The sequence below is a fragment of the Diorhabda sublineata genome, chromosome 8 (assembly GCF_026230105.1).
Source record: "Diorhabda sublineata isolate icDioSubl1.1 chromosome 8, icDioSubl1.1, whole genome shotgun sequence".
Taxonomy (NCBI): Eukaryota; Metazoa; Arthropoda; class Insecta; order Coleoptera; family Chrysomelidae; genus Diorhabda; species Diorhabda sublineata.
Genome location: NC_079481.1, coordinates 19,658,117 through 19,683,830, shown reverse-complemented (window position 1 = coordinate 19,683,830; position 25,714 = coordinate 19,658,117). Strand labels below are relative to the sequence as shown.

The following is a 25,714-nucleotide window of genomic DNA, read 5'->3' as shown; positions in this document are numbered from 1 at the left end:
ATCACTTACAGAAATCCTCTATTTTTTACTATTCATTTGGACCTCGACTTTATAATACGTCACCGACCGTGAGACAATAAAAATGAATGGAAACTAAAATATTAATTCAAAAATAATAGTTATCTGAAGAAAGTCATCGAAATAGAAAAACTTTGCGGTATATGGCAGAATAGTTACATAGGTCTATTTGTAAAAGTGGTTTAAACCACAATCTTACACACATGTAAGACATGTGGGTAAATGGTGGGATCTTCGAATAAAAGGAAGAAGTTCAATTGATAGGTTATGTTGCTATAATTGCTAATGTTTTTATAATCTTCAAAATGTGAATGATTCTATGAAAAAATCAGTTAAAAATGAGACTGTATACTATATTGCAATTAGGAGTCTTACTTTCCATTGCATTAGTTATCTTTTATTTGTATAGTATACGATTAATTATTACAACTGATAATTTAGAAGATGACTTTGAAGAATTAGAGGAAGATGAAGTAACAACAGAAAGAATCTATTTTAAACAGTCGGTTTCAATTAAAAGTAGTAAGCAGTATTTTAAACATTTCCTTTTTTAGGACTGATATTGTTGTTGCAGTAGTTGCTTGTGGAGACAGATTGTTTGAAACATTGAACATGCTTAAATCTGCTCTAATGTTCAGTAAAGAGAAATTGAACTTTGTAATAGTTGCAGAAGAGAGATTAATTGATAGTTTCAATGAGAAAGTAAGTTTATTTTATAGAGCTTATTTTAATGAACAAGATGTTTTTTTAGTTGGGTGAGTGGAATGCATTTATGAACAATGCATTTACATTTAAAGTGTTGTCATTAACATTTCCATCAGATAATCCTTTAGAGTGGAAAAAATTATTCAAACCCTGTGCTGCACAACGTTTATTTTTACCAGTAAGTAAATGTATTGAATTGCTGTTGACAGTGTTGTTTACAGTGAGTAGATTTGATTTTAACCTATTAAAAAACATGCACAAATATCTTCTTAAAACTAAAGCAATTTCTTGGTCTTATCAAGATTCATTGTTTTCTTCTAGACATTGTGATTCAGTAGATAGTACCATTAATTTTTTTGTAAATTCTCAAGTTTATTAAATTTGAGGAATGTATTCTGGTGTCAATTTTGAGTTATACTATATACTCTACTATCAATATATTCTCACTGAATCTTATTACCTTTGTAGTCTATAGCTTGTGATGTGGATGTGATCCACATGTTGCTTTGGATTTGTTCCATCCTGAACTTTAATTTTTTAGCAGTATATAAGCGAGGTTATGTTTTGGGGTTTTGTAACTGAAATCTAGATTTAGTTCAAACATTTGTCTTCGATCTATATGGATCTACAATGTTACACAAGAACTTTTTACCAACATCTCTGAAACTGTATCAGCTTATTAATTACTAATCTATTACCATTATGATGTATTTGTTTCTGACAACAAGTCTAGAAAAGAAAAGTACCTGCTGGTTTTGCTTTATTTGTAAGGAGATAAAGAACAAAAGAATTGTTAGCTTCGCAGAAACTGCAAATATATAATAATATATAACAGTTTGTGAATGGTGGGGTGAATTTATACACATGGTTTTGCTTACATAATGTATTTATACTCTTAACACTAAATACACTAAACTAGTCACTAACACTTATCTGGTCAAGTGGTGACCAATATTTAACACACTAATTTAGTTGAATACACTATTTGGATTACTTTTTGCTATCCCAATGTCTTCAATATGATATCAAATTGTTTACTGACTCGGTCAGGCTGTTAGAGACACCTTCTATATATTTTTTCACTTGCCACAATCTTCAATTTCTTGGAAATCTCTTATTTGCCGCAAGGAAATAAAAATGTCTTCTTAGAAATTGTTTCAATGAAAACCTTCACAGTATAAGGTGCACAAGTCACAATAATATGAAGAAATAACCGCCAGGTTTAAATAGGCAGATCTTCCAAGAAATACAAAGAAAGTATGCAGTGCTTTCATTAAACTTTCAGTACAAGTACAATAAAGTAGGTCCAATATACCTTCCTGATGGCGACTATACAAAAAATGAGAAGGTAATCCTGGAAGTCATGCTTCAAACATTCTTTCTGGGTTCAACTTAAATACAGATCACTTGTTGGAGCCAGATTCATACGGATTACAACGTGACCATAATGAAATAGATTTTAGTGACATGCACTGTCCTTTCCTCCCTACAACACCATGTAGAGACTACATATATCCATGTCTACTTCAACAAGCACTGGAAAAACTTGCTCCTCACTTGGTAAGGACTCTTAAATTCTGCCCTGCTTGCTTCCTAGATAATGGAGAGGTTAAAGTAGTGTTTGATTGTTCAATTTTGAAAATAAGTGTGTTTTCCATTTTTTATAATGAAACAATAAATGTCTTTACTGCAGTTCTCAAAACCTTTTTTTTGCAATAAGTGGCTGTAAATCGAAGTTTGGGTGAATTTCACAACTTTTTCTTGCATTTATTTTTAGATGCAAGTGGTAAGGCTTACGTCATATGCCATCATCATCCAACAATGCCTCGATTCGAGTTGACTGGGAGTTGTGATTGGTGTTCGATTGATGAAGTCAGTGCGAGATGCTCTTGATTGAAAGGATGCTCTCGTGTTTGGTTTGTCTGATTCGATTACAGCGCTTGCGAGGATACAGCGCTAAGAAAAGTGGAGTGTTTTCGTATGGCATCGGTTTGTGAAATCAGGACTTGGTTCTTGTATAATCTGGCATCATGTTCTGAGCAACTCATCCCAGCATATTCTTTCAAACGTTATAACATGGCTACACGAGGCTGAAACAGACTGACCCTAGTCCCATTGCACATATGTAAAAGAAATCGCGCTAAAGAGCGTCGTAAAACCGTCAATTTCTCATCTAGTTGGAAGTAGATTTCTCCAAATTCGAGTGGATTGTGAGTATGGTTGTCTCTGGGTTGCAGAGCTCTCTGCTGCTGAAAATTTTATACTGAAGTTGGCATAAGAAGGGAATTTTGATTCTCTGAGAGATAAAATTGCTGAAAGAGATATTTTTGAGTCATTCACGACTCCTCCACAACCATCGTCATTAACGTTGGATCACAGGCACTATGCACCCAAGTGCCAGAATATTTTTGGGTTGCCAAAAATGTTTCAATGAGTTGTGCGGAACTGCATCACTTGTCGCCGTCATTGCTGAAAAAGTTTGATACAGAATCTCCTCCTCTGCCGCATTCTAGAGTGTCTGATGGTTCTGTTTTCGAGGTCTGTGATGTAGATTATGCCCGACCGTTGACTCTATGATGACTGGTATGGACTGCAGAAGAGGTTGCCTAAAGGTAATGTAAAGTAACATTGGTATTTGCTTTTGTGACGCCGAGAATGTCTTCAACTTTATTGATAGGGATAAAATTATTACATTTTGCACAGTTGAAATTTCTTAGAAATTCAATCTCCTCTGCTTCTTGGTGGTTGTTTCTTAGAGAGAATGGTGCAAACAGTGAAATTAGTGTTGTGTCACTTTGTGGGCAAAGCCTCGTTGAACATAGGAGAGCTTTACATGATATTGTGTGAGTGTGAAAGCCGAATAAATTTGAATCGATTCAAAACCACCGAATATCTTAATTATTTCCCAGACGATGAATACAAGTATTCGAAAGCTAGGAATATACATTGAAGTTAGTCCACTTTGGTGTTTCCTTGCCACGTTCCCAATAAAAAACTATTCATAATATAGCTGGCAAAGACTTCTTTACAATTCATATATATATATATATATATATATATAAGAAAAATACTTATGTATTCATCGCCTGGGACTGAAATTATGGTCAATTACAATATATACAATATAAGAAATATGTATAAATGTATAGCAATATTAAAATTTTACTTACAATAATTAAGATTTCCAGTGATTTTGATATTATTAAATATTGAAATATTGTAAAAATTTTTCTCATGGAATTCAATATTCAAGTTGACTTTGATAGAAATATTGATTATTTGAAATATTTATTCTGGTTACTATAGGAATTTTTAATAATTTTTATAGGTTAGATAAGGATAAGTTTTAGTGAATGATGTGTAATATTGATTGGTAAATTTATGGATAACATTAAATTTCAATAGGTTAGGTCGTTATAAGTGAAGTTGAAATTTATAGGTTAGGTAGGTTAGTTGGTTGTTAATGGCGTTGAATTTTCATAGAATTTGTTTTTTCGAAATCGAAAAGATATGCATAAATTACACTAAGGTTATTTAAATCAGTTTTCTTATTAATGCATTGATCATTTTGGGCAATATATGTATCAAAAATTTGGCAGATTCATAATTCATATTGTGTCCTTCCTGTTTCAAGTTTGAAAATGATCTCTCACAATTTAAAAACCAAATAATTGATACAACAAATGAATTCACTTTTGAAATTTTTTCGAGCGGACAAGTTTTTATAATAAATTATTTCATAAAATTAGAAACAAACAAAAGAATAAACTTAATAATCTTATTAACAAAAAATCAATTCAGTTCTTAAAACATAAGATAACTGGATTGAAAATATTTCAAAAACAGATATACCTAATGATATTTTACAGTTTCTATCGTTAGGACCTAAATTCAGTATTGAACCTATAATTACTAAAGATATTTCAATCAAAACTATGTTAGCCAATATTGATTACATATCCTCTTTCATACAAAATGAACAAGAAAGAAATGTCGTTATAGCGAAAGCAACCAACATTTTAATTAACCACATTCATGAATCGAAACAATCTTCTGTTTTTAGAGATTTATTATATAAAACCAAAAATTTTCTAAAAATCCAAATTTAATAGTCATTCCATCTGACAAAGGTAATGTCACAGTCATTATGGAGAAACAACAGTATTTAGATTTATCCAAAGAACTTATCTACAGTAATACATCATACAAAGAACTTAATAATGATCCAATTCTGAAAACAACTAATAATTGTAACAAATTAATAAAAAAAGTTTTTAACAAAAAACAAATTGACCAAGAAACCCAGAAGAAATTAACAAACTATAACAGTATTCCTGCTAAATTCTACTGTTTACCAAAAATTCATAAACCTACACTATCAGCTAGTCCTATTGTAGCATCAATTAACACTCCCATCGAACCCCTTACTAATTAGTTAACTAAAATTTTGACTAAATCTTATGATTATTATATATATATATATATATATATATATATATATATATATATATATATATATATAAGACTTGTTTAAAATAATAAAAAATTTAATAATATGATATTACCACCGAATTATGTATGGATTGGATGTAATATCCCTATTTAGTAATGTACACTTAAATATATGCCTTACAGCTCTACAACATAAATGGAACGATATACGTAGAAATTGCAAACTTAATAAAGAAACTCTATTAGAATTAATAACATTCATTTTTACAATACATATTTCTCTTATAATAATAAAAATTACTAACAAATTTTTGGTTAGGTTAGATGGGGTCTTCAATATCCCCTATATTAGCAGATTATGTAATGTATTATATCTTGGACTTTGTAATATCTATTTTACCCTTCAACTTATTCTTCATTAAAACGTATGTCGATGATATAATTTTATCCCACGAGGAACTCTCACGAATTTTACAGAATCTCTTATGAATATGCAATTACGACATAAGATGAAATCCCCATGGTTACTATCTGAAAAGAAAACTGCCCTGTCATTATTTTATAAAGGACCTAAGACATACAGATATTTGCGACAAAAAGGGTTCATTTTGCCAGCAATATCAACAGTGAAATCATGGGTTGCCAATTTCCGTTGCAAACCTGAATTCAATAAAAAAATTTTTATGCACGTTACTTTAAAGGCGGTTACGATGCTGCCTTACGAGAAGAAATGTATTCTGATGTTCGACGAAATGTCTATTAAGAGGAATCTTGAGTACAATATGAAAACAGATTTAATTGAGGGTTTCGAATATCTGGGCGAGTTTGGAAGAAAGCCTAATTACCAAGGCATTGGAAAAACTTGTGAGATAAAACTAGACACTATAGGCATAGTATGTGATTTATCAACTATCAATCAGAATTTTTTTCATAATGAGAAAAAATATTATGCTTTTTTTGATGCTCTCAATCTGTTGAAATGCGTTAGAAACAATTTTTTGCACAATAGTTTCATATTTAATGGGCAGTTCATATGTTTTTCTGACATTCGAATAGTTTATAATCTTGATAAAAGGAGGAGCAGAACAGGAAAGGCCTTATTGAAACTGATTGATAAGCACATCAATCCGAATTCTTTCGAAAAAATGAAGGTTAAATTAGCACATCTTCGTAAATCTGCTTACCTCTTAACCCTCTTAAATACAGGTACTTAATGATGGCTCGATACTCCAATTTTTCAATTTTCACAATTTCGGTGGACATCTTCTTTCTTTTAATTTATTTATATAACTCTGGTTATATTATAAATAAATAATTTTTTATGTTTTCACAATTTCTCTTTGAAAATTGGCTATTTTACGTTTTTTGGCATGAGGAATTATAATTTGCACTCTAAATTAACATTGCTAATAGAGGGTGCTAGTTACACTTGTTTGTGTTAATGAAATCAAAATAAACTTTTTTTGGGCTAACTTCCAACTGAAATAATAAAAAAATATTAAAAAGCGTTAAATTCTACAAAAAAAAATTTACTCTTCTTTGATTCATGTAACTCAATCGGTTATCGAGTTATTTGCTTCTAAAAAGTTCAATAAATTTTAATTCTTTCACAAAAAAATTTTATTATTCCTTAAATATGTAACAATAACACATTTGTAAACAAAAATAAAAAACTTCAAAGCAAATGCTCAAAATGCCCACCATTTACTTCAATACATTTTATGATCTATGTGTCTATGTGTTCCCGATGTTTTTTCCTTTTTCTGTCTCCATTGTTGTTCCCACGAGTAGCTAGGGAAATTTTGGTCCATTCCAGCAGAACTCCGCATGCCGGAGTAAGGTCTGGATACAGTGGGGGGCGACCCGGTGTACCCGGAAAATCGTTAGAGACAGCAATCACCCTGCTGCCATTCATCTGTCGCCACATCGTCTTCCAACTTGGATTCAGAGGATGTTTATCGACCTCACGTTCTAGATCAGCTAGATTTAGTTTCAACAAGGTCACATTTCTCCTTACCATATGTACAAGAACTTTTTCAACAACTATCGCATTATTTCAATAAATATAATATTAGTATACTCGTAAGTCATAAAGGACATAATACATTATCCAAATATTTCACTTAACTAAAATCTAAAACACCAAAAAACAAAAGAAGTAATATTATCAAGACTCAAGGTCATCAATATGATAAAAGAAATAAAACTGTATTAACAAACCACAAAATATCAAAAATACATAAATCCAATTATAAAAATTCAAAAATTCTTGGAACGGAATCTAATAAACGAAAAACGGTCAAACCCTTAGATTCTTGTCAGAATCATCTCCTCTAAAAGCGACTGCAGATTACATCCTGAAAGATGTGCTCTGGCCGAACACGTTAATTCGACCAACCATTAGATGGATTTCAATGCTGCAATCGTTTTAGAAACTGAACCACATCTTAAAAAAAGAACCTTTCTAGAAATGTCCTACACCTACATCGCCCAATCACAAAATTGTATAAACAAAAAACAAACAATCTCAGTGAGATTGATCCCTTTCTACTTTCATTAGATTCAAATGACTGAACCCCAATAATACAACATCAATAAGTTTAACATAATGTAAAATCTCTAACTCAGGTTTTATAGACCAAGTAGGACTACATTCCTGCACTGATCAACCGATCATTTGATCGACTAATGAGGGTACTAGGAGCGTTCCCCCAACCTACCCTTTCCCTCAAAACCTTTGAACTCTGAACCAGATTTAAGTTTTACGGGCTAATACATATATTATTAGCTTGTTAAGAGTCGATTTTATTAGGTCTAAATGGATCAGTAATGAATGGTGTTCTCATGATATTCTCGTGCACAATAGCAGATAATGCTATCATGCTATCAGACCATTGTAGAATCCCTTCGGTTGGTTTTTACTTCCAACACGACTAGTGAGTTACCCCGTGTCGGCTATGAAAATAACCGATCTTGTTTAGGCGCACACGAATAATTGACTTAAATTAGTTAAAATTCACACAATAGATGGTCTATTGTCAAGTAATACATTTCTGGCCGGTCATTTGCTCGTCATCCCGCGCTAGAAATAGATCGGCGAATATTACACATGTATATCTTGAGTTTTAATAATTGACATCACATGGTATTTTGTGAAAATATTTGCATTTATTGATGATTACATCAATTTCAACTATACATAATTAAATATTTCTACGTATTCAAGAATTTTCAACCTAATTTTAATTCCAACATGCACAATTAATGTAGAACCTTACTCATTAATCTTTTGCTATGACTTACTTCGTTAAGAAAACACCTAGGAAGGAAGTTTCTTCAATTTCTGATTTCTTAGACATAAAGACACGAAAAAGAATTAAGTGGTTTAAATTCATAAGAAAGAAAAAGCTTTAAATGATAAAAAAGACCTGAATAATTCAAGTAAAATTTATAGCTCTATTTTGTAAATTATAATAAAAATACCAATAATTTTATTGATTACTGCTATATAATTCAGATGTAAAGACTAAGGAAAAATTAATTTTTCTTATTAGAAAAACGTTCCAGTTTGATTTTATTCTTATTTTGATATTCATGATGACGGTGATCTATTGATCAATATAAGTAATTGTCAGTGTCCATACCATATTTCGATAAAGATAAATTTTTATCGGTCTTTAAAAAATTATTATTATATATATATATATATATATATATATATATATATATATATATATATATATATATATATAATATGGTTTATTTAGGACAAAAAACTACCATTAAAAAGATAGATTTTTGTTCATAAAATTAATAAATAAAGTAAAATGTTATGCTAATAATGTTAATTGTATATTTTTTATTTCCCCACAAATTATACTATGTTTTATTCCTGATCTAAGAATTTTAACTATAATTTCTCTACTGCTACTATATTTTAAAAGTATTTCATTGCATAATATTCCAGAACTTATTGGAAAATGTAGACTCTATTTTATACATGGATACAGATACATTATTTTTAACACCAGTAGAAGCTGTTTGGGGACATTTTCATAGATTCAACTCTAGTCAAATGGCGGCACTAGCTCCTGAACATGAAGATCCAAATGTTGGTTGGTACAATAGATTTGCAAAGCATCCTTATTATGGAAAATTAGGTAAGGTAATAAGTAGTAATAATCTATGATTGTTCAACTATTGTAGTGTATTAATTCCACTTGTGTGAAACCATAGTATTATTTCAACATTATTATTAGCTGACTGTTAAAACATATGTAGTTTCTACTTAGTACTATGACCAATGAGCTTACATATTTCTGAACACATGAGCTTAATTTTTATAGTTTAGAGTTATATTATACCTTGGGGGTAACATTACACCTTAATATCTAATGTCTATTTTATGCCCTCCCCCATCATGGCTGCTTTCATCATTTCCATTTCCAGAGCTCTAATAAAATCTGGGATGGCTTCAATGAGGAAGTATCTTCATTCCTACATGCTCTTGTCCAAAGGCATTTACTGCATTAGCTTGTGATGGCAAATATAATGTAACTAGGTAATATGAAGTTTCTTTCTTTTCCTAACAGAACCTGTATTTGGCAATTTCTACTAGACTCAGGCCCATTAGGTACTACTGAGGCGCTCATATCCTAGAAAAAAGTTAGAGAAAAGATGTAGCATTGTAGTACTAAGATGTAGATATTTGCCAGATCTCACAATTTCCAAACTTTTTGGATTGATCTAGTCCTTGAAGAATTGCCAGTCATTCTTAATTCTAAATTTGATTGTATTTTCCTTAAATAGATCCCCTTTATTGTTATAATAGTAGTAAGCTCTCTTAATTTTCACGTCACTTGTACTTTCCTTAAATATCCTGCGATATATTATCGACGGTTTACATCTGATTTATTTTGGTATGTCAGACCCGTTCCATATATGACATAGTGTTTTAGGGTCAGAGTCAGAGCCTTTATCGTACTACTTTCAAAGTGTTTAATCCAGAGAAGCCCAGAATTATTATTGATTATTTGACTTCAGATATCGACTCTATCTCCATTTAGAAAATGATCATTATAAATGATCAATATTGAGCTACATATTCCATTATGCTATTGAAATATGTTGTTATTTTAATACTATCCCATGCAACTTGTCTAACTCTTCTTAGTTTTTGAGACTTACTGAGAGATTTATTTGTTCTTCTAATATAGCTTGGAAATTCTGCCAATCTGTTTGTCTGTTGACTAAGTATGGAGGGCTTTGTTATTAAATCATAGAGTCACTAAGCGTGAGGAGAATAGAGGAAAATGGTCTGAGTTCATATCCCACGCATGGGATGGTATCCTCAACCTGATCGCAAACGAAATATGTGAAAAGCGCAAACTGAGATGCAGGTGGCATCAAACCAGAGCTCCAGAAGACAAAACGGGACTGAATAATGCTACTCAACAACTGAAAAGGAAAATCCAAAATATCGAAAACAAGACTCACTATGGAAGGCGACCAAACGATTAAAGAGACCAATCACAAAATCCTCCAATCAAAAACCAAGATGGTAGCTGGGCCAGAAACAATCAACAAAAAGTAAATACATTTGCAGAACATTTAGCACACACTTTTACAGCTACTGAAGGAGAAGAATGACTTAAACAATTAATACAAAATCAAGACAGTTTGAAAATAACTTATACTACTCCATGAAAGTATCCACAATGATTAAAGTAAATATCTACTCGAAGAAAGCTCCTGGCTTTGAATTAATCACAGGGGAAATACTAACATTTACTAAAGAAAGCTATAATCAAATTAACGCATATTATAAACGCAACCTTTCCTCCATGAGTATGTACCTATCTTGTGGAAAGTAGCTGAAGTCATAATGATTCCCAAACCAGGAAAACCACCAAACGTAGTATCTCATACAGACCAATATCATTATTATCAGTGATATCAAAGCTATTCGAGAAAATACTATTAGAAAGATTAAGCCCTATATTTGGAGAAAGAAAACTAATACCTTCACATCAGTTCGGGCAAACCACTCCACCGTAGACCAAGTACACAGGATAACGGATGTTATAGAAAAATCACTAAGAAAGAAAAAATCTGCTCCTCTGTTTTCTTAGATGTTGCTCAGGCGTTTGACAAATTTTGACTCAAAAATAAACTGAGTAAACCAATCTGCAAAACTGTTAGAGACCTATATAAAAGAACGCTCATTCCGAATCAAGCAAGAAAATGCTTACTCAGACTTAAAGGAAATCAACGCGGGTATAGCACAAGGTAGTGTTCTTGAGCCGGTTCTTTACCTCTTATACACTAATGACATCCCTCAATTCGAAAACTATACTGTTGCCACGTTTGCGAACGACACAGCTATTTTGACCGTAGGCGATTCATAAGAAGCAGTAATCAACCTACAGACATCAATTAAGCGTAAAGAACAAAAAATCGGTACATGTAAATTTCACAAATAAGCAACATGTACGAATAGACGATGAACAGGTACTATATCTAGTTGACAGAGTATTTTAGATTGGGATATCTGAATGATATTTATATTAGATTTGGAAGCGCAACCTCACAGCTCTATTCCATATGTCCATATAGGCTTGATGACAGATTTGTAGATAAGGACTTTGTTTTCAAGTGAGACTTTGGATGTTGTCCCTATCAACCAATGTATCAACCTTGCTTTTATATCAAGTTGTTTTCTTAATTTGTGTGATGGTTCCAGTTAAGTTTTTTGTCTAGGTAGATTCCTAAGTATTTAGCACTATCTGCTTATGGTATTTCTGCATTGTTTAACTTGACTGGAAGTCATGTAGCGTGAATGTTGCATTTATTGATTTGGTGTCATTAACTTTAATCCTCTCATTTTTGTAGCCACTCTTGTAATTGGTTAAGATGAGCCTGGATATTTGTTGCTGTTGTTTGTGGTTCTTGATCAGTAGAGAGGATGACTGTGTCACCAAAGTTTCTTTTGTATACTGTGTTTCTGATGTATACAGTATGTAAAATAGCAGGCCTAGTTTGTTACCCTGCGGCACCTCTGCTGCTATAGTAAAATTTTCGGACTTTTCCTCATAAACTTTTGTTGGTTAAATAAGATTTCAAAAGTGGGTAGTAGTTTATGGGAAGTGTTCTTTTAAGTTTGTATAACAGCCCTTGATGCCACACTGTCAAAAGCCTATCCAATATGGAGGAAAACAGCAGAGCAGTATTCTTTGTTTTCCAGGGCTTTGTTTACCTTCAGCATGAGTCGGTGCACTTGTTGCACTGTTGAATGTTTTTGTTGGAATCTAAATAAATGGCAGGAGATTCATTCCTGTGGAGGTAAGTTTTCAGTTATTCTATGTAGGAGTAATTTTTCAAGGAGTTTGGATATTGTAGGTAGAAGGCTTATTGGACTGTAAGATGACACGTTGTTTGGGTCTTTGTCTGGTTTACCAATCATATTGATTGGTAAACCAGGCCCTTTTTGTGGCAATTCTTTCAGAATTTTGGCGGTTATTTGGTCCGAGCCCGGTATTTTTTTCGGGCTTAGTAATTTTATTTCATTACGTACTTCTTTTGGAGTCATTGCATTGCTCTACTTCTTGGTCTATTTCGTGACTTAGTGGTTGGAAGATCGTAGTCAGATGATTTGCAAATAAATCTGTTTTTTCTTTGTCGCTTCTAGCCCGCTGTTTTTCGTACACGTGGGGCTGTTATCTTGAGCTTTTTTCTGTTCTTGTTAATTTAGACACATATGCATCCACTATTTATATAAGTTTCTTCTTCAATTTCTGATCGATTGAAGTTATTTTTGTCCGCAGGAATGTGGCTGCTTTGCCATCTTGCCCGAGTCTGTCTCTTTTCTGCTATTAGTCTCTTTATTTCGAGTGGGACATCTTTGTTTTTTTCGTGTTTGATGTAGCAGTTTGGATTATTTTATTAAAATCAAATTTGGAGTATTCTCTTTTCTAATTACTACTCTTTGCTTGCAATGCACTTACCTCAACATTGCATATATTCTGGAAAACTTCTCTCAGAATGGCTTTCATCTGCCATGTCTTTGCCTTCGAACTCAGACAAAAGTTTGTCCACTTTTTGCACATTTTCATGTCGTTTTGGGGTTGAAAGACGTCCGAACATTCTCTCGTCCTTCACTGATTCATTTCCAATTTTAAACCACTTTTCGAAGTTACTATTTTATTGTTTTAACATTCCGTGAGCTTCTTTTGGGATTTTATTCAACACAAACAAAACTCAATGTTGCCGAGTTGTTCAAGATTTGTCTCGACAAAAACTGCTAAAGCGGCTATAGTAGCAGTCTGACCAGTTACAATGGATTCAAAATTGTCACACATTGTCTTAATACATGAGGCTAATTGCAGCTATCAATATTCATTCACCGTGCTTTTTTATTGCACCTGGTATTTCTGTAGAATATCTGTATTGTACTCATTTGGTATTAACATAATTCAAGAATCACCTGAAGATAAATGAATATGAACATTTTCTGTCAGATTGTGTCCTGTTATGTGATATTTCTAAGAGGGAGGTAATTTACTGTTATATAAGTTATTTATTACAACTTTTTATAAAAATTAAAACATACTAAATTAGAGAGATGTACAAATTTAGCTTTTATAACTTCTTCTACTCTCCAGTAGATGCATAAATGAATTTAATTTTTTTATTTTTAGGAGTAAATTCTGGTGTGATGTTGATGAATCTCACTAGAATGAGAGCTTTCCAATGGAAGGAGTATGTTGTTCCTATTTACAAAAAATACAAACATAAAATTACATGGGGAGATCAAGATATTATTAATATAATTTTTCATTATCATCCAGGTTAGTTCATCCCATTATTTTTATGATTAATATTAAATTTAATTTGAATCTGAAATTAATGAACAATAAAATAGCCAAATACACAAATTAAAAGTCAGACTTATCTCTGAATATATACTTTAATGCAAATTGAATCAATCACAATAGAGTGAAACTTTTGAAACTACATGAGCAAGGGGGTACATTTGCAATCTTCATTACAGGGGATATTTCGTTCTATTAAATTAAACTTTAAGACCCCCCACCGATGGAGTTGCCCGAACATTTTCAGAAAAGAATGTCAGAAACATTCAAAAAAAATGTTTCTTCCTGCTCTGGAAACCGGACCTCCACAGCTTTTATTACCTCCTCGTTGGAACATTTACGACCTTTTAAGCTTTTTTTTTTCAGTTGAGGAAAGAGATGATAGTCGGACGGAGCCAAATCTGGCGGATAAGGGGGGGGTTTCTAGTAATTCAAACCCCAAATCACGAATTTTTTGCATGGCAACATAAGATTTGTGTGCAAGGGCGTTGTCCTGCAAAAACAAAACACCTTTGGATAGCTTTCCGCGTCTTTGCTCTTTAATTTTTTCCCGTAGAGTGGTCAGTAATGTCGAATAGTAATCTTCAGTTATTGTTCTACCTTTATCCAAAAGATCAATCATGATTACTCCTTGGTAATCCCAAAAAACTGGAGCAGGAACTTTTCTAGCAGATTTTTGGACACTTCTTAGGTCTTGGAGAACCAGAGTGTCGCCATTCCATCGATTGTTACTTTGTTTCTGGATCGTAGAAATGTACCCAAGTCTCATCCATAGTAACAATTAGGTTTAAGAAATTTACATAGTTTTCAAATCAAGCACAGATCGAACGCGATGCTTCTACCCTTTCTCGCTATTGGTCAACATTCCAAAAATTGGGGATCCATTTTGCAGCGATTTTTCTCATGTCTAAATTGACGTGAACTATATGATGAACGCATTCGTAAGAAGTATCCAATGCTTCATATATTCGTTTTAGCCTAATTCGACGGTCTGCTAAAATCATGTCATGAACTGCATCGATATTTTCGGGGACTGACACAGAAACTGGCCTTCCCGATGATCGGTCATCATCTTCAATGAAAAATTTACTTCTTTTGAAGCTAGCAGTCCAATTTTTTACGGTTGCATACGAAGGACATTGATCATCAAGGGTATTAAACATATCTTCGTAAATCTGCTTACCTCTTAACCCTTTTAAATACAGGTACTTGATGATGGCTCGATACTCCAATTTTTCGTTTTTCACAATTTCGGTGGGCATCTTTTTTCTTTTAATTTATTGCGTAACTCTGGTTTACTTTTTTGACGTCAAACTTTACACTGACATTTCTAATAAGTTATTGTTCGTTGCAATGGTAACGCAATATTTTGTTTATGCATGGTACTGGTCTAGGCTAACTAGATATCAATACATCCTCGTATAATGTAATAATGCGGAAGAAGTGATATTATACATGAGGGCCTAGTGCTATTTATAAGGAAAACATATACAAAGGTTTGAAAAGTAAAAAGATATATAGGGCAGACTTCTCTGTACTTAGTAAATAGATTAAGAAATCATCAGTGTGTTACAAAAATATAACTGCATGAGAGACTGCATGAAAATCCTTGGAACCGAGTTATTATTTATTTCAATCAATTATTTCAATCCAGCTATAAATTAATTATATTGATAGTGTCATAATTATTTTGCGAATTCCGTTTCTCTCTCTTATTGATATTTTTAAACTTAAGATATATCAAACAGTATTAATTTCTATAATTTCTTTTGTTTTATTTTTCTTTTTCTTCCTGCTGTGTATAGGCATCATTGCCTGTTTTTCTTCACGTCATTGCCTCTTATTAAAAAAACTAATTTTAAACATTTAGAAGAATAAAATAGTATTATATCTCATAATAATTAAACAGTTAATGTTTTCTCACAGTAATTCTTTTAGAATATATTTTTAAAATTACTCAAAATATTTGAAGCCCCATACTCTATTTAGAGATGATTTTCGGCTTTCAAGGAGAACGGGTTCAAGAGAACGCTTGGCGATAAAAAACTGATCTATCGATAATTATCACAAAAACGACAGGCCAATTTATTTAAATCTAATCCAATTTACTAGGTATAAATTAAATAATAAACTTTATAATTATTTGAAATTCGGATAATATATAATAAAAGTGACTGATATGTGAAAGCGAAATGCGTCACAGCATTCAGTGTAAATAGGTTTTAATTTAGAACAAGAATATACAGGGTTCATCAATTATCAAGAGATGAGGAATATGAATTTAGGAAAAGAGGCAGAGAATTCGAAGATTTTTGTAGAAAGAGCAAATGAATTAAACGGTTCCTGGAAAAAGAAAATGAGTCAATATTGGTTGATATTATGATAGAACTGATGAGGAAAACGAAGAAGTGAAGAAGAAGAAAAAAACCAGAGAAGGAAGTGGAAGAAATAAATTATAGTTTAGATAATTGTGAATGTAATCAGAATAAATTAGTTGTCAAGTGAATATTGATGCAATCCAATGGAGACAACACACTTGAAGAAGAGCTAGAAGATTTTACAAAAGAGAACCTAAAAGTAGATATGAAACTTACCAGACTAACAACGATTGTAGAGACCATTTGCAGCATAGAGGCAGAATGCATGACAGCCAAATAACCATTCAATAACCATAACAGATATCAAGAAAGAAAGAAAGGAACATAAAAGACACATAAAAGAACAGATTGGTTGACCTAAAGAGTGAAAGAAGCAATGAAGAAAAAAAAACAAAAATAAGAGATTTTGACATAGCTACAACAACTCTAGAAGAATATAAAGAATACAAAAAATGAAGATTAACGAAGATTAACGAACGAAGATTAACGAATAAAAACAAAAATCATGGTAAGAATGATGAATGCCTATAAGGTAAATTATTTTTTAGGGTAATACAGAATACAAGTATAAATAAAGTAAACATGTTATAGTATGTAAAACAAGGAAATGAAAAAATTATAGAGGCATTACATAACTAAGCCCAGGTGGTAAACTGTATGTGAGGGTAATTGAAAAAAGGCTGAGAATATTAATTAGAAAACCTTCAATACGCAACTTTGTTACATAGACCTTGAGGAATCCTCCGATAAGATAGTTAGAAACGACATATAGATTATCCTAAAAACTAGAGGATTGGATAAACAACGACAAATGGGATCAAAGGACTAGAAAATAAGTTATACTATAAGAACAAGACACCAAATCTCCAAAATATTTAAGACAACGTTAGGTTTATCTCAGGCATACTGCTCTCCTCGGTTGTTTTGAATGATATAAGAGAAGGAACACACTATACAGTGGAACATTGAAATGTGGAAGGGCAAAGTATTGGAAATTATCTATCAGATGATTTGGTACTAATCGCTAAAGACGAAAGAACTATGAAACAAAAGTAACGAATATATAATATATAAAGCTTTTATTAAAAGTTATTAAAAAAATAATTAAAGAATAGAGTATGAAACAAAGGAGATAACTGGTGCACCAGGAAGATTCTTTGGAAGTGAAAAAATATCTTCCTGACAGTGAAGGAGATGCCGAAAGTAATAAAAACAGAAATTGTTAAAAGAATAGTCACTCCCACACTTACTTTTTTAGGTACAAATATGGACGACAACACAAAGCCAAAATAGATACTAAAATAGTAGAGGCACAGCTCAAATGGTATAGGAATGTCACGAAAATAGGGCTAGAGGAAATAATATTAAGACTAAACGAAGCTAGAATAGCAAGTAAGAAACAAAAAGGAAGATCAAAAAAGTTTGCAAAGCTTGAATTGAATGAAATAAAACGGAAAGCAATGGATAAAAAAGAATGGAGGATAGTTAATAGAAGTAATCATACATGGCAGCTCGACTCCACTCCGCAAGAGTAGAAAAGTTTTGGATTAAGATGTAAATAAGTAATATTTTTAACACGCTTATATTAGCTTTACCTGTATGTGGGTTTTTAAGCTTGTTTGTTTGTTTGCAACTTTCCAAGTGAGCAAGTGGCTTATTACTGTTAGTATATCCCACCACTTTAATTGCGTACCTTGGCCGAGTGGTCTAAAGCGTCAACTTCCGGATTCGCCGGTCGTGGGTTCAAATCCAGTTCACGCTGTTTTTTGGCAAATTCTTTTTAGAAATTATCACTGCAAATTTTCTCTTTACATTTAAAAAGATTTTACAACTGTCTGCCCTCTGTTGGAAATTTACTTTACTACCTGCATCAGTTTTACTTTGGAATTTTAAAACTTAAATTTCATTTCATTATGTTTTTCGAGAAGAATTTTACATCCATGCACCCTCTGTTGGAGATTTACTAATGACTAGAACTTAAAGAAATTTTATTTTTGACAATATAAATCGAACTAAAAAGTGGAAAATAAATATAGTTTTAAAAAACCAAAAAACACGCTTTTATAGCATATGAGACTAAAAAGTGAAAAATATCGTTTAAAAAAACTGAAAAACACATTTTTAAAGCACATCAAACTAAAAACTTGAAAATATTTTCTTTAAGTAAACTTAAAATAATAATGAATGAAAAATCTTATTATTACTTTAAAAGCAGCGTTGGCCGTGTTCCATATTTCTCGTACATCGAGCGTCCGACGCTTTTTACACAGTAATAATAGTATTTTTCATTCATTATTGAGCTTATTTAAAAAAAATATTCCTAACTATTTAGATGGATGTACTTCAAAATAGTATTTTTTAGTTTTCTCAAACTATATATTTTTCACTTTTCAGTTTCATATGCTATGGTTTCTGTTTTATTTTTAACTATATTTATTAGAGATTATGAATTTTGGCATTTTGTTTTGAATTGTTATTTTTCTGTAATCTGCCGCTTTATTTTTGTACTCTCCATTTTTCCAATGCAACCCCTTTAGAAAGTTAATATATCACTTTTGTATTTAGTATTATTGATACATCAAGTAAATGAGGCACATATGGTTATTCATAATTTTTAAAAAGTTGAAAGAATACTCTTCACAAAATTAATGATTTTATGTGACTGATATTTTTTTGGTTATTTTGAGATTCTTCAAAAAGTTAACTGAGTTTAAGGGTAACTTATATACATAGAATTAGTTTCTGAGATAAATTCAAGTAAGAAATAACTTAGAGATGTTGAATAATTTTCAGATAAACTCTACATATATTCATGTCGTTTCAACTATCGACCTGATCACTGTATGTATACGAGTGTATGTAAACCAGCAGAAACTGAAGGAGTAGCTGTAATTCATGGCTCCCGAGGATTTTTTCATTCAGAAAAACAACCAATTTTTCAGGCTGTTTACAAGTCCTTTGAAGAGGTAATAAAAATATTCATATAATTCGAATCATTTTAATCTTAAAGAGTATGTTTGGTAAACATTGTATACTATATATTATTTTATTATTAAAAAGGTATGATTTCAAACTCCAGATTTAGATTATATTGAAATTATGAAGGGGAGTTCTTGGTCTATTACAGATTGATGCTTTATTTGTTTTACCATAGAATGGTTCTTTTGCCACTGCCTTTACTCGCGGGCAACTCGATTCATATGAGTCCACTATTGCTCCACATACGAATAGTTTCAAGTTTCAGGTGATTCCTCTGATAAGTAGATTGGGGAATCACTATGTGATTAAACACATTATACAACATATATTTCCAAAACAATCTATCCTTCCCCAATAAGCTAACATGCTTTGAGTTGAGAATATAATAATGATGTGTTTTGATGAATATTTTAGTTTTAATTTATGAAAAAAAATTAAAATCTCCTTATATCAATATGTTACTAATGTTTGTTTGAAAATAAGAGGCTTAAGTAATTATAAATTCTAGGAATTAATAACTATCTATTACTTATAAACTTTATTGTAGAAAAACTCACCTTTATGTCTTACGAAAATAAATTATATCAGTTATATCATAAGGGATTGTCTCTTACAAAAACAAAAACATTTTTATAGCAAACTTTATTTTCTTAATTTTTTAATAACATAACTTACAAAGACATTACAAAACATAGAGTATGGGAAGACTGAATGAAATTAATTTATTATTTCTGTTAATTTAACAAAACATACAGTATGGGAAGATTGAATGAAATAAATATATTAGTTCTGTTAATTTACAATAATTATAGAAAATCTTAAAATTACTAGACAAGCTATTAATCTTTTCTTAATCTGTTCATCAATATTTATTAACACCATTTTATGTTGATCTTAAGTAGTCTAATTATGGCGGCTTATACCCTTTCAGCATGGTGGTGACTTTTAAGGTGAAGGGCATATGCTTTGAAAACCTATAGGTGCTACCTCATAGACCAACTTTTTTTATGAAATTTTGATTAGGTAGAATAATCTGGTGCTGTGCCTTACATTTATTGCTATCTGAATTATTCCCGCTATTGTAGTATAACTGGTGGATTTTCCTAGCTTGCCTATGTTAGAAGTTAGATATTCTCATTTCCTTACTTGTGTAACAGAGTGTTTCTTATACCTTTCCTCCTTATCTTAGAGTATTTCCTTCCTTTCTTCTCTTCTCTCTTCTTCTCTCTCCCACCAGATTTTTCCAATATAAGTAGCGAAAAGTGTAATCATTTCTAATATTTTTTTCTTTTGTTCTTTTTTCTATACCAATGGTTGTGTTACCGGGCCTATTATGAGTGGAAGAGGCTAGTCTCCTGCTTGAGTCAGTTTACTTTCGATTTACGGTGTTTTTGGGTACTGTTTCTTTTTAACAACTTGGTAATTACTCTGCCTTGCTAGGAAGTTTATCGTTAGTCCGTTCTCACAAATGATGTAGTGTAATGTAAGTCAATGTTTGTATCTTCTTTATAACTATACATAGTAAGCATATCAAAAACTCAACTGCAAGTCAACATATAAATACTTTAATATATTCATAAACATGGATATCTTAGAAATCTATCAATAAATGAAATAAAATATATCCAATACAGTGTATGTGGAATATTTTTTTTTTTAAGAGAACAAATTGATGTTCAAAATGTTTTTTCTTTATATGTAGCCCATTTGAAACTCATTAATGTATCTATATTGTTGTCAAATCTCTCCTTTTTTCGGAAAAATAATTAACCTTGAATTTATTTCAAATGGATCACCCTATATATTTTGTGTTTTTAGAAATCCTTAAGAAATACTAATTCATGTGTTGATACAAATCTCAAAACGAAACTGGTGCAGTAAAATCATGGTGAAAAAAACCTACAACTGAAGACAAATCCTTAAATGTTTGTGTCATATTAGAAGTAAATCCACATTTGTGAAGTAGAAAAATTACGAATTTTAGAAAACATACAATAAAGGCGATTACAGCAGATATTCAAAATGTTGTCCGTTTACTTCATTACAACAAGCCATCCGATTTTTAAAACATTGCAATTCATTTTGCAACGTCCCTGACTGCTCAATTCTTCTTATCTTTGTGGGAATCATATCTTTTAATTCCTGAATATTGGCAGGTTTTGTTTTATAAACGATGTTTTTTAAGTGACCCGACAGGAAATAGTCTAAAGGATTCATGTCGGGTTATCGCGGGTGCCATTCGATAAAACCACACCTTCCAATCCATCTCCTGGGAAACACATTATTTAGGTGTTGCCTCACCACATACGCATATTGAGGTGGAGAACCATCTTGTTGTAACCAAATATTATCGTTTGGGATATTGTTATTGTCTGAGAATTTCTAATAATGATGTTTTTTTAAAAATGTAATTGAAAATATTCATTTGGATTTGGAACTATCCGAGCTAACTGGGCTATAATACTATTTTCCAATAAATCTAAATACGCGGACCATTTAAGTAACCCTCAATGAAAAAGGGAGCAATTATTTTATCGTCTATTATTCCAGCCCATACATTCAGTTTTTCGGGATATTGGGTGAGGGATTCATGCATCGTAAGAGGATTGTTATGTGACCAGTATATACAATTATGCAGATTTACGTTTCCATTAATACAATCGTTTTGATTGTAACATTTTTCCATCATTAGGTCTGCAAACTCTCCACGTCTATTAAATTATTATTATAATATCAATTTCATATAAACGATCCATTGTGACTTTCAATAAACTTCAACAATAATAATGTAATAATATATTGAAAAGTCAAATTTGTTGTTGTAGCAGTCATAGCCACATAAATGTATTATTCTTACTTCGGCAGAGAGAACGCAAATGTAGCTATGACTCCGAAATTATGGCATTTAAGTATAGGGAACATTAGATGGAAAATAATAAGTATTTCTTAAGTACTAAGAAAAGCGAAAGGATGATCCATTAGGAATAACAAAGTTCATTATTTTTCCGGAAAAACGAGTGATGTTGATACCCATAATAATGCTGTCTACCAAGTGGCCAGATAAGAACGCAAAGTGCAGTTCATCATAGAAAATCTAATTCCTAAAGCAACCAACAAAAGTTGTGAATTTACTATAAAAATAGATCTTGACTTTGGTCAGTCGTTTAAGATGTTATTAAATAAATATTGCATTACCTTTCATCAATTGATTTTATTTTGTAGAAAAATAACTTGAATACAGATTACCTTCAAAAAAATATTTTTAGTGGTTATTAGATGTAGAATAAGTGAATAAAAAGCTCCTCAAATTCTAATGTTTATAAAGTCTTTCCCATTCTGTATGCTTAATAAAAATTTATCAAATGTAATTACATTTTTTGTCTGTTAGTTTCAGTTGGGTGGTGACATCTACCGTGACTTCTACCAACCTTTAGAAGTGTACTTAGAAAGTGCCCAAAACAACAATTGCGGTAACATCAAAGATGTATTCCTCAAAAATATCCGTAATTATATGGATCTTGAATTTAATGCAAAATGAACGTCCAACTTAAATACAGTTGAACCTTGATAAAATAAAACCAAAAGAAGTCTACAGTTACGTTGATAAACATTTTTAAGAAATAAAAACAATTTTTCTAAACAAAAAAAAACAGGAAAGTTTATTAACTTATCATAGTTTTAGTTATCAAGCGTTCACTGTATTAGTAAAATGTTCTACATTGAAGACAATTACCTTTTGCTATCGCCATGTATGCTTTTTGTACCTGTAAGTTTAACGTTTCATCCTTATATTATTATGTATAGCTAGAATCATTTCGGTTTCACTTAGCCATATTAATTCGCATCCTTTTTTATTTTTATTTATAGTAACCGCATACAGGGTTAGTTTAAGTGTAACAACAAAAAAATTATAGGCAATGACGTGCCCTTTATCAGTAAAATATGACTGTATATTTACTCATATTTAGATTCCACATTATCACTGGTTTTGAGCCAACCGTCTGAACCTTGTTAATCCTCGTAAGGGTCCTATTGGTGGATTTGTCTTTTCGGCACGTTTGGGAAGGGAAACATCGGTAGAGTTGGTCTTTTCGGGAAATTTTGGAGGTAATGTTGTTATTATTACTGGTATTGGTAACATTGGAAAGGGCGAGGGGGTATAAGAAAGGGATGGATAAAGATGTTTCCTTGTTGTTGGTATTCTCTGGATATCGTCACTTGTGTTTATACATTTTGAATGTTGTTTTTGTATCTCGAAAGCTATCGAAATTGATTGTTCTCGGTATAAACGCAATTTTGGGCTAAGGTAGAAGAAATATAAATATAACAGATAAGTGCTCCTTTGTCCTGACGAAAATACGTCCATTTGTTTGGCTTATGTAGAAACTGGAAGCAATCTAAATATGGGATTTAATATACTCCATTCTTATTTGAGAATTTTTTCCTTGATAGATCTGATTAGATGGGAAGTTGCTGTTAGAGTTTGAAGATTGTGCGAATACTACAGGGTTTGAAGATTCTGGAAATTCTGTCTATCATATCTTTGATTAAAGGAAGAGATATTTTCAATTGATTTTTTAAATCAGTGGAGGAGTTGGAGTTCAAAATTTTTGGAAACTCTTATTGATTTGGGATTTTTGTAATCATTCAATCAATCAATTTCTGTTTCCGATAGTTTGCGATTGATCGAGTGGGAGACAACGTTTGTAGAAAGTCAAGAAATAATAGAATTAATTTTACTTTAATTGTTTAGTTCAATGATAGCTTTCTTATTTTTGTGTATTTGAACTATGGCTAAAAATTCTCATTTTCTTGTATTTGTCTCTAAGGAATTTTTGAACCTTTATAATTAAATTTATTTTATTTTGTACATACGGTAAGGAGGTTACAAATGAAGTATTTGTTTGACTTTCTCTTGAATTTGGTATTTATCATGTTCGGCATAATTATTTTTTAATAAAATTTTCATTTTTTTGAAAGCTAATCATTTAAATTCAAGATCTGATAGTTTGACAGCTCAACCAAATTAATAATCACTAATACTATTTGTGACATAAGATAACATGAATTAAAGTTTTGTATACAATAATGTTTTGAAATTATTGGTAATTTTATATAATTTAACATCCAGAAAATTGATTTTATTCAATCTCGATTATGAATTGAAAGCTAAATGTCAAGATTTTTATCTCTATAGAAACCAATTTCAACAAAAATGTTCAAGAAAGGTCTTCAAGGTAAGTAAGGGTCTAAGAAATAATGGAATAATATGCACCTGCCATAAAATTGAATTTGTATACGAAAATGAAAACAAACAGTACCTGAAGAATTACGAAAATATTTCCAAAAATATAGGAAATAGAAAAAAGGATGGCGTTTACAGATTTTCTTTACAACCCTTAAATATGTATGGTGCAAATTTGAATGGTTTTGATTCCCTGTTGAAAAAAAAAGGCTGGACCAACACAGACTGTGCTGAGACTTGCAAAACCAATTGCAGAAATACACTGCTGTCAATTGGTTCTTCTAGATTGAATTCGTTCATTTGCTGATAGAATTGGCATGAACAGTAAGTTAAATTCTGCTGAAAATTTTACTAAATCGATTTACAAATGCTCCAACCATTCTATCCCAATGCAAACTAAGTCGGTAGTTTAAGTCTCCTCAATACATCATAATTCAGGTATTGCCAGAAATAATATTATATGATAAATATAACAAGAGAGGAGTACATAATTTTGACGAAAACTGGAACGTATATTCGTTATGACGAATACTTTGGTCAATAGCGATCGTTTTTTAGTATTTTGGACATTGGATTTTTTATTATCCTATTATAATGTGAATAGAAAAACATGATATGTATCATTTACTTTTCCCTTCGGTGACATCGACACGATTAGAACTTGTTATGCATTGAAAAAAAATATTAGCTAAATGTTAAAAACACCGATACATTTTTCAAACAATGAAAGAATCAGCAAGCACTGGATTAAGGTTGTCTATGTAGATAATCAGTAGTTATGCTATTGACATTCTTAAAATTCAGAAAATATGCTTACTTTGCAAGGTAAGTCTATATATGTGCAGTTCGTCGGCAAGCTCCAAATACGAAAACCATTAATCTCCATCCCATTTTATTTATTATGAACTGAACTAACGTCAACACGTTCCGTGTGACAACTAGGAATTGGCGAAGTTCACAGAGCGTTATAGAAATTATTAATCACTTTTTCTAAATAACTTAGTGGCTTTAGAAACATTGTAACACAACTTGTATTGTAAAATATTTCGGAACCTCAATTTTCACGT

At 31.4% G+C, this 25,714-nt stretch overlaps 1 protein-coding gene across 4 annotated transcripts; it reads left to right on the top strand.

The window, feature by feature from the left end:
* Positions 1-75: 75 nt before the first annotated feature.
* LOC130448118 (glucoside xylosyltransferase 1) lies at positions 76-25,413 on the top strand. 4 transcript variants are annotated; one of them, XM_056785331.1, is made up of 7 exons: positions 76-537; positions 593-720; positions 770-901; positions 9,143-9,335; positions 13,872-14,021; positions 19,217-19,389; positions 22,791-24,501. In XM_056785331.1, exons 1-7 carry the CDS (start codon positions 357-359, stop codon positions 22,938-22,940), a joined length of 1,107 nt encoding a protein of 368 aa, XP_056641309.1. In that variant the 5' UTR covers positions 76-356; the 3' UTR covers positions 22,941-24,501. The 4 variants fall into 4 exon arrangements, with proteins under 4 accessions (XP_056641309.1, XP_056641307.1, XP_056641306.1 ...); XM_056785329.1 differs by having other exon boundaries at positions 233-540; XM_056785328.1 differs by having other exon boundaries at positions 259-520; positions 573-720; positions 22,791-25,413.
* The last annotated feature ends 301 nt before the right edge of the window (positions 25,414-25,714 follow it).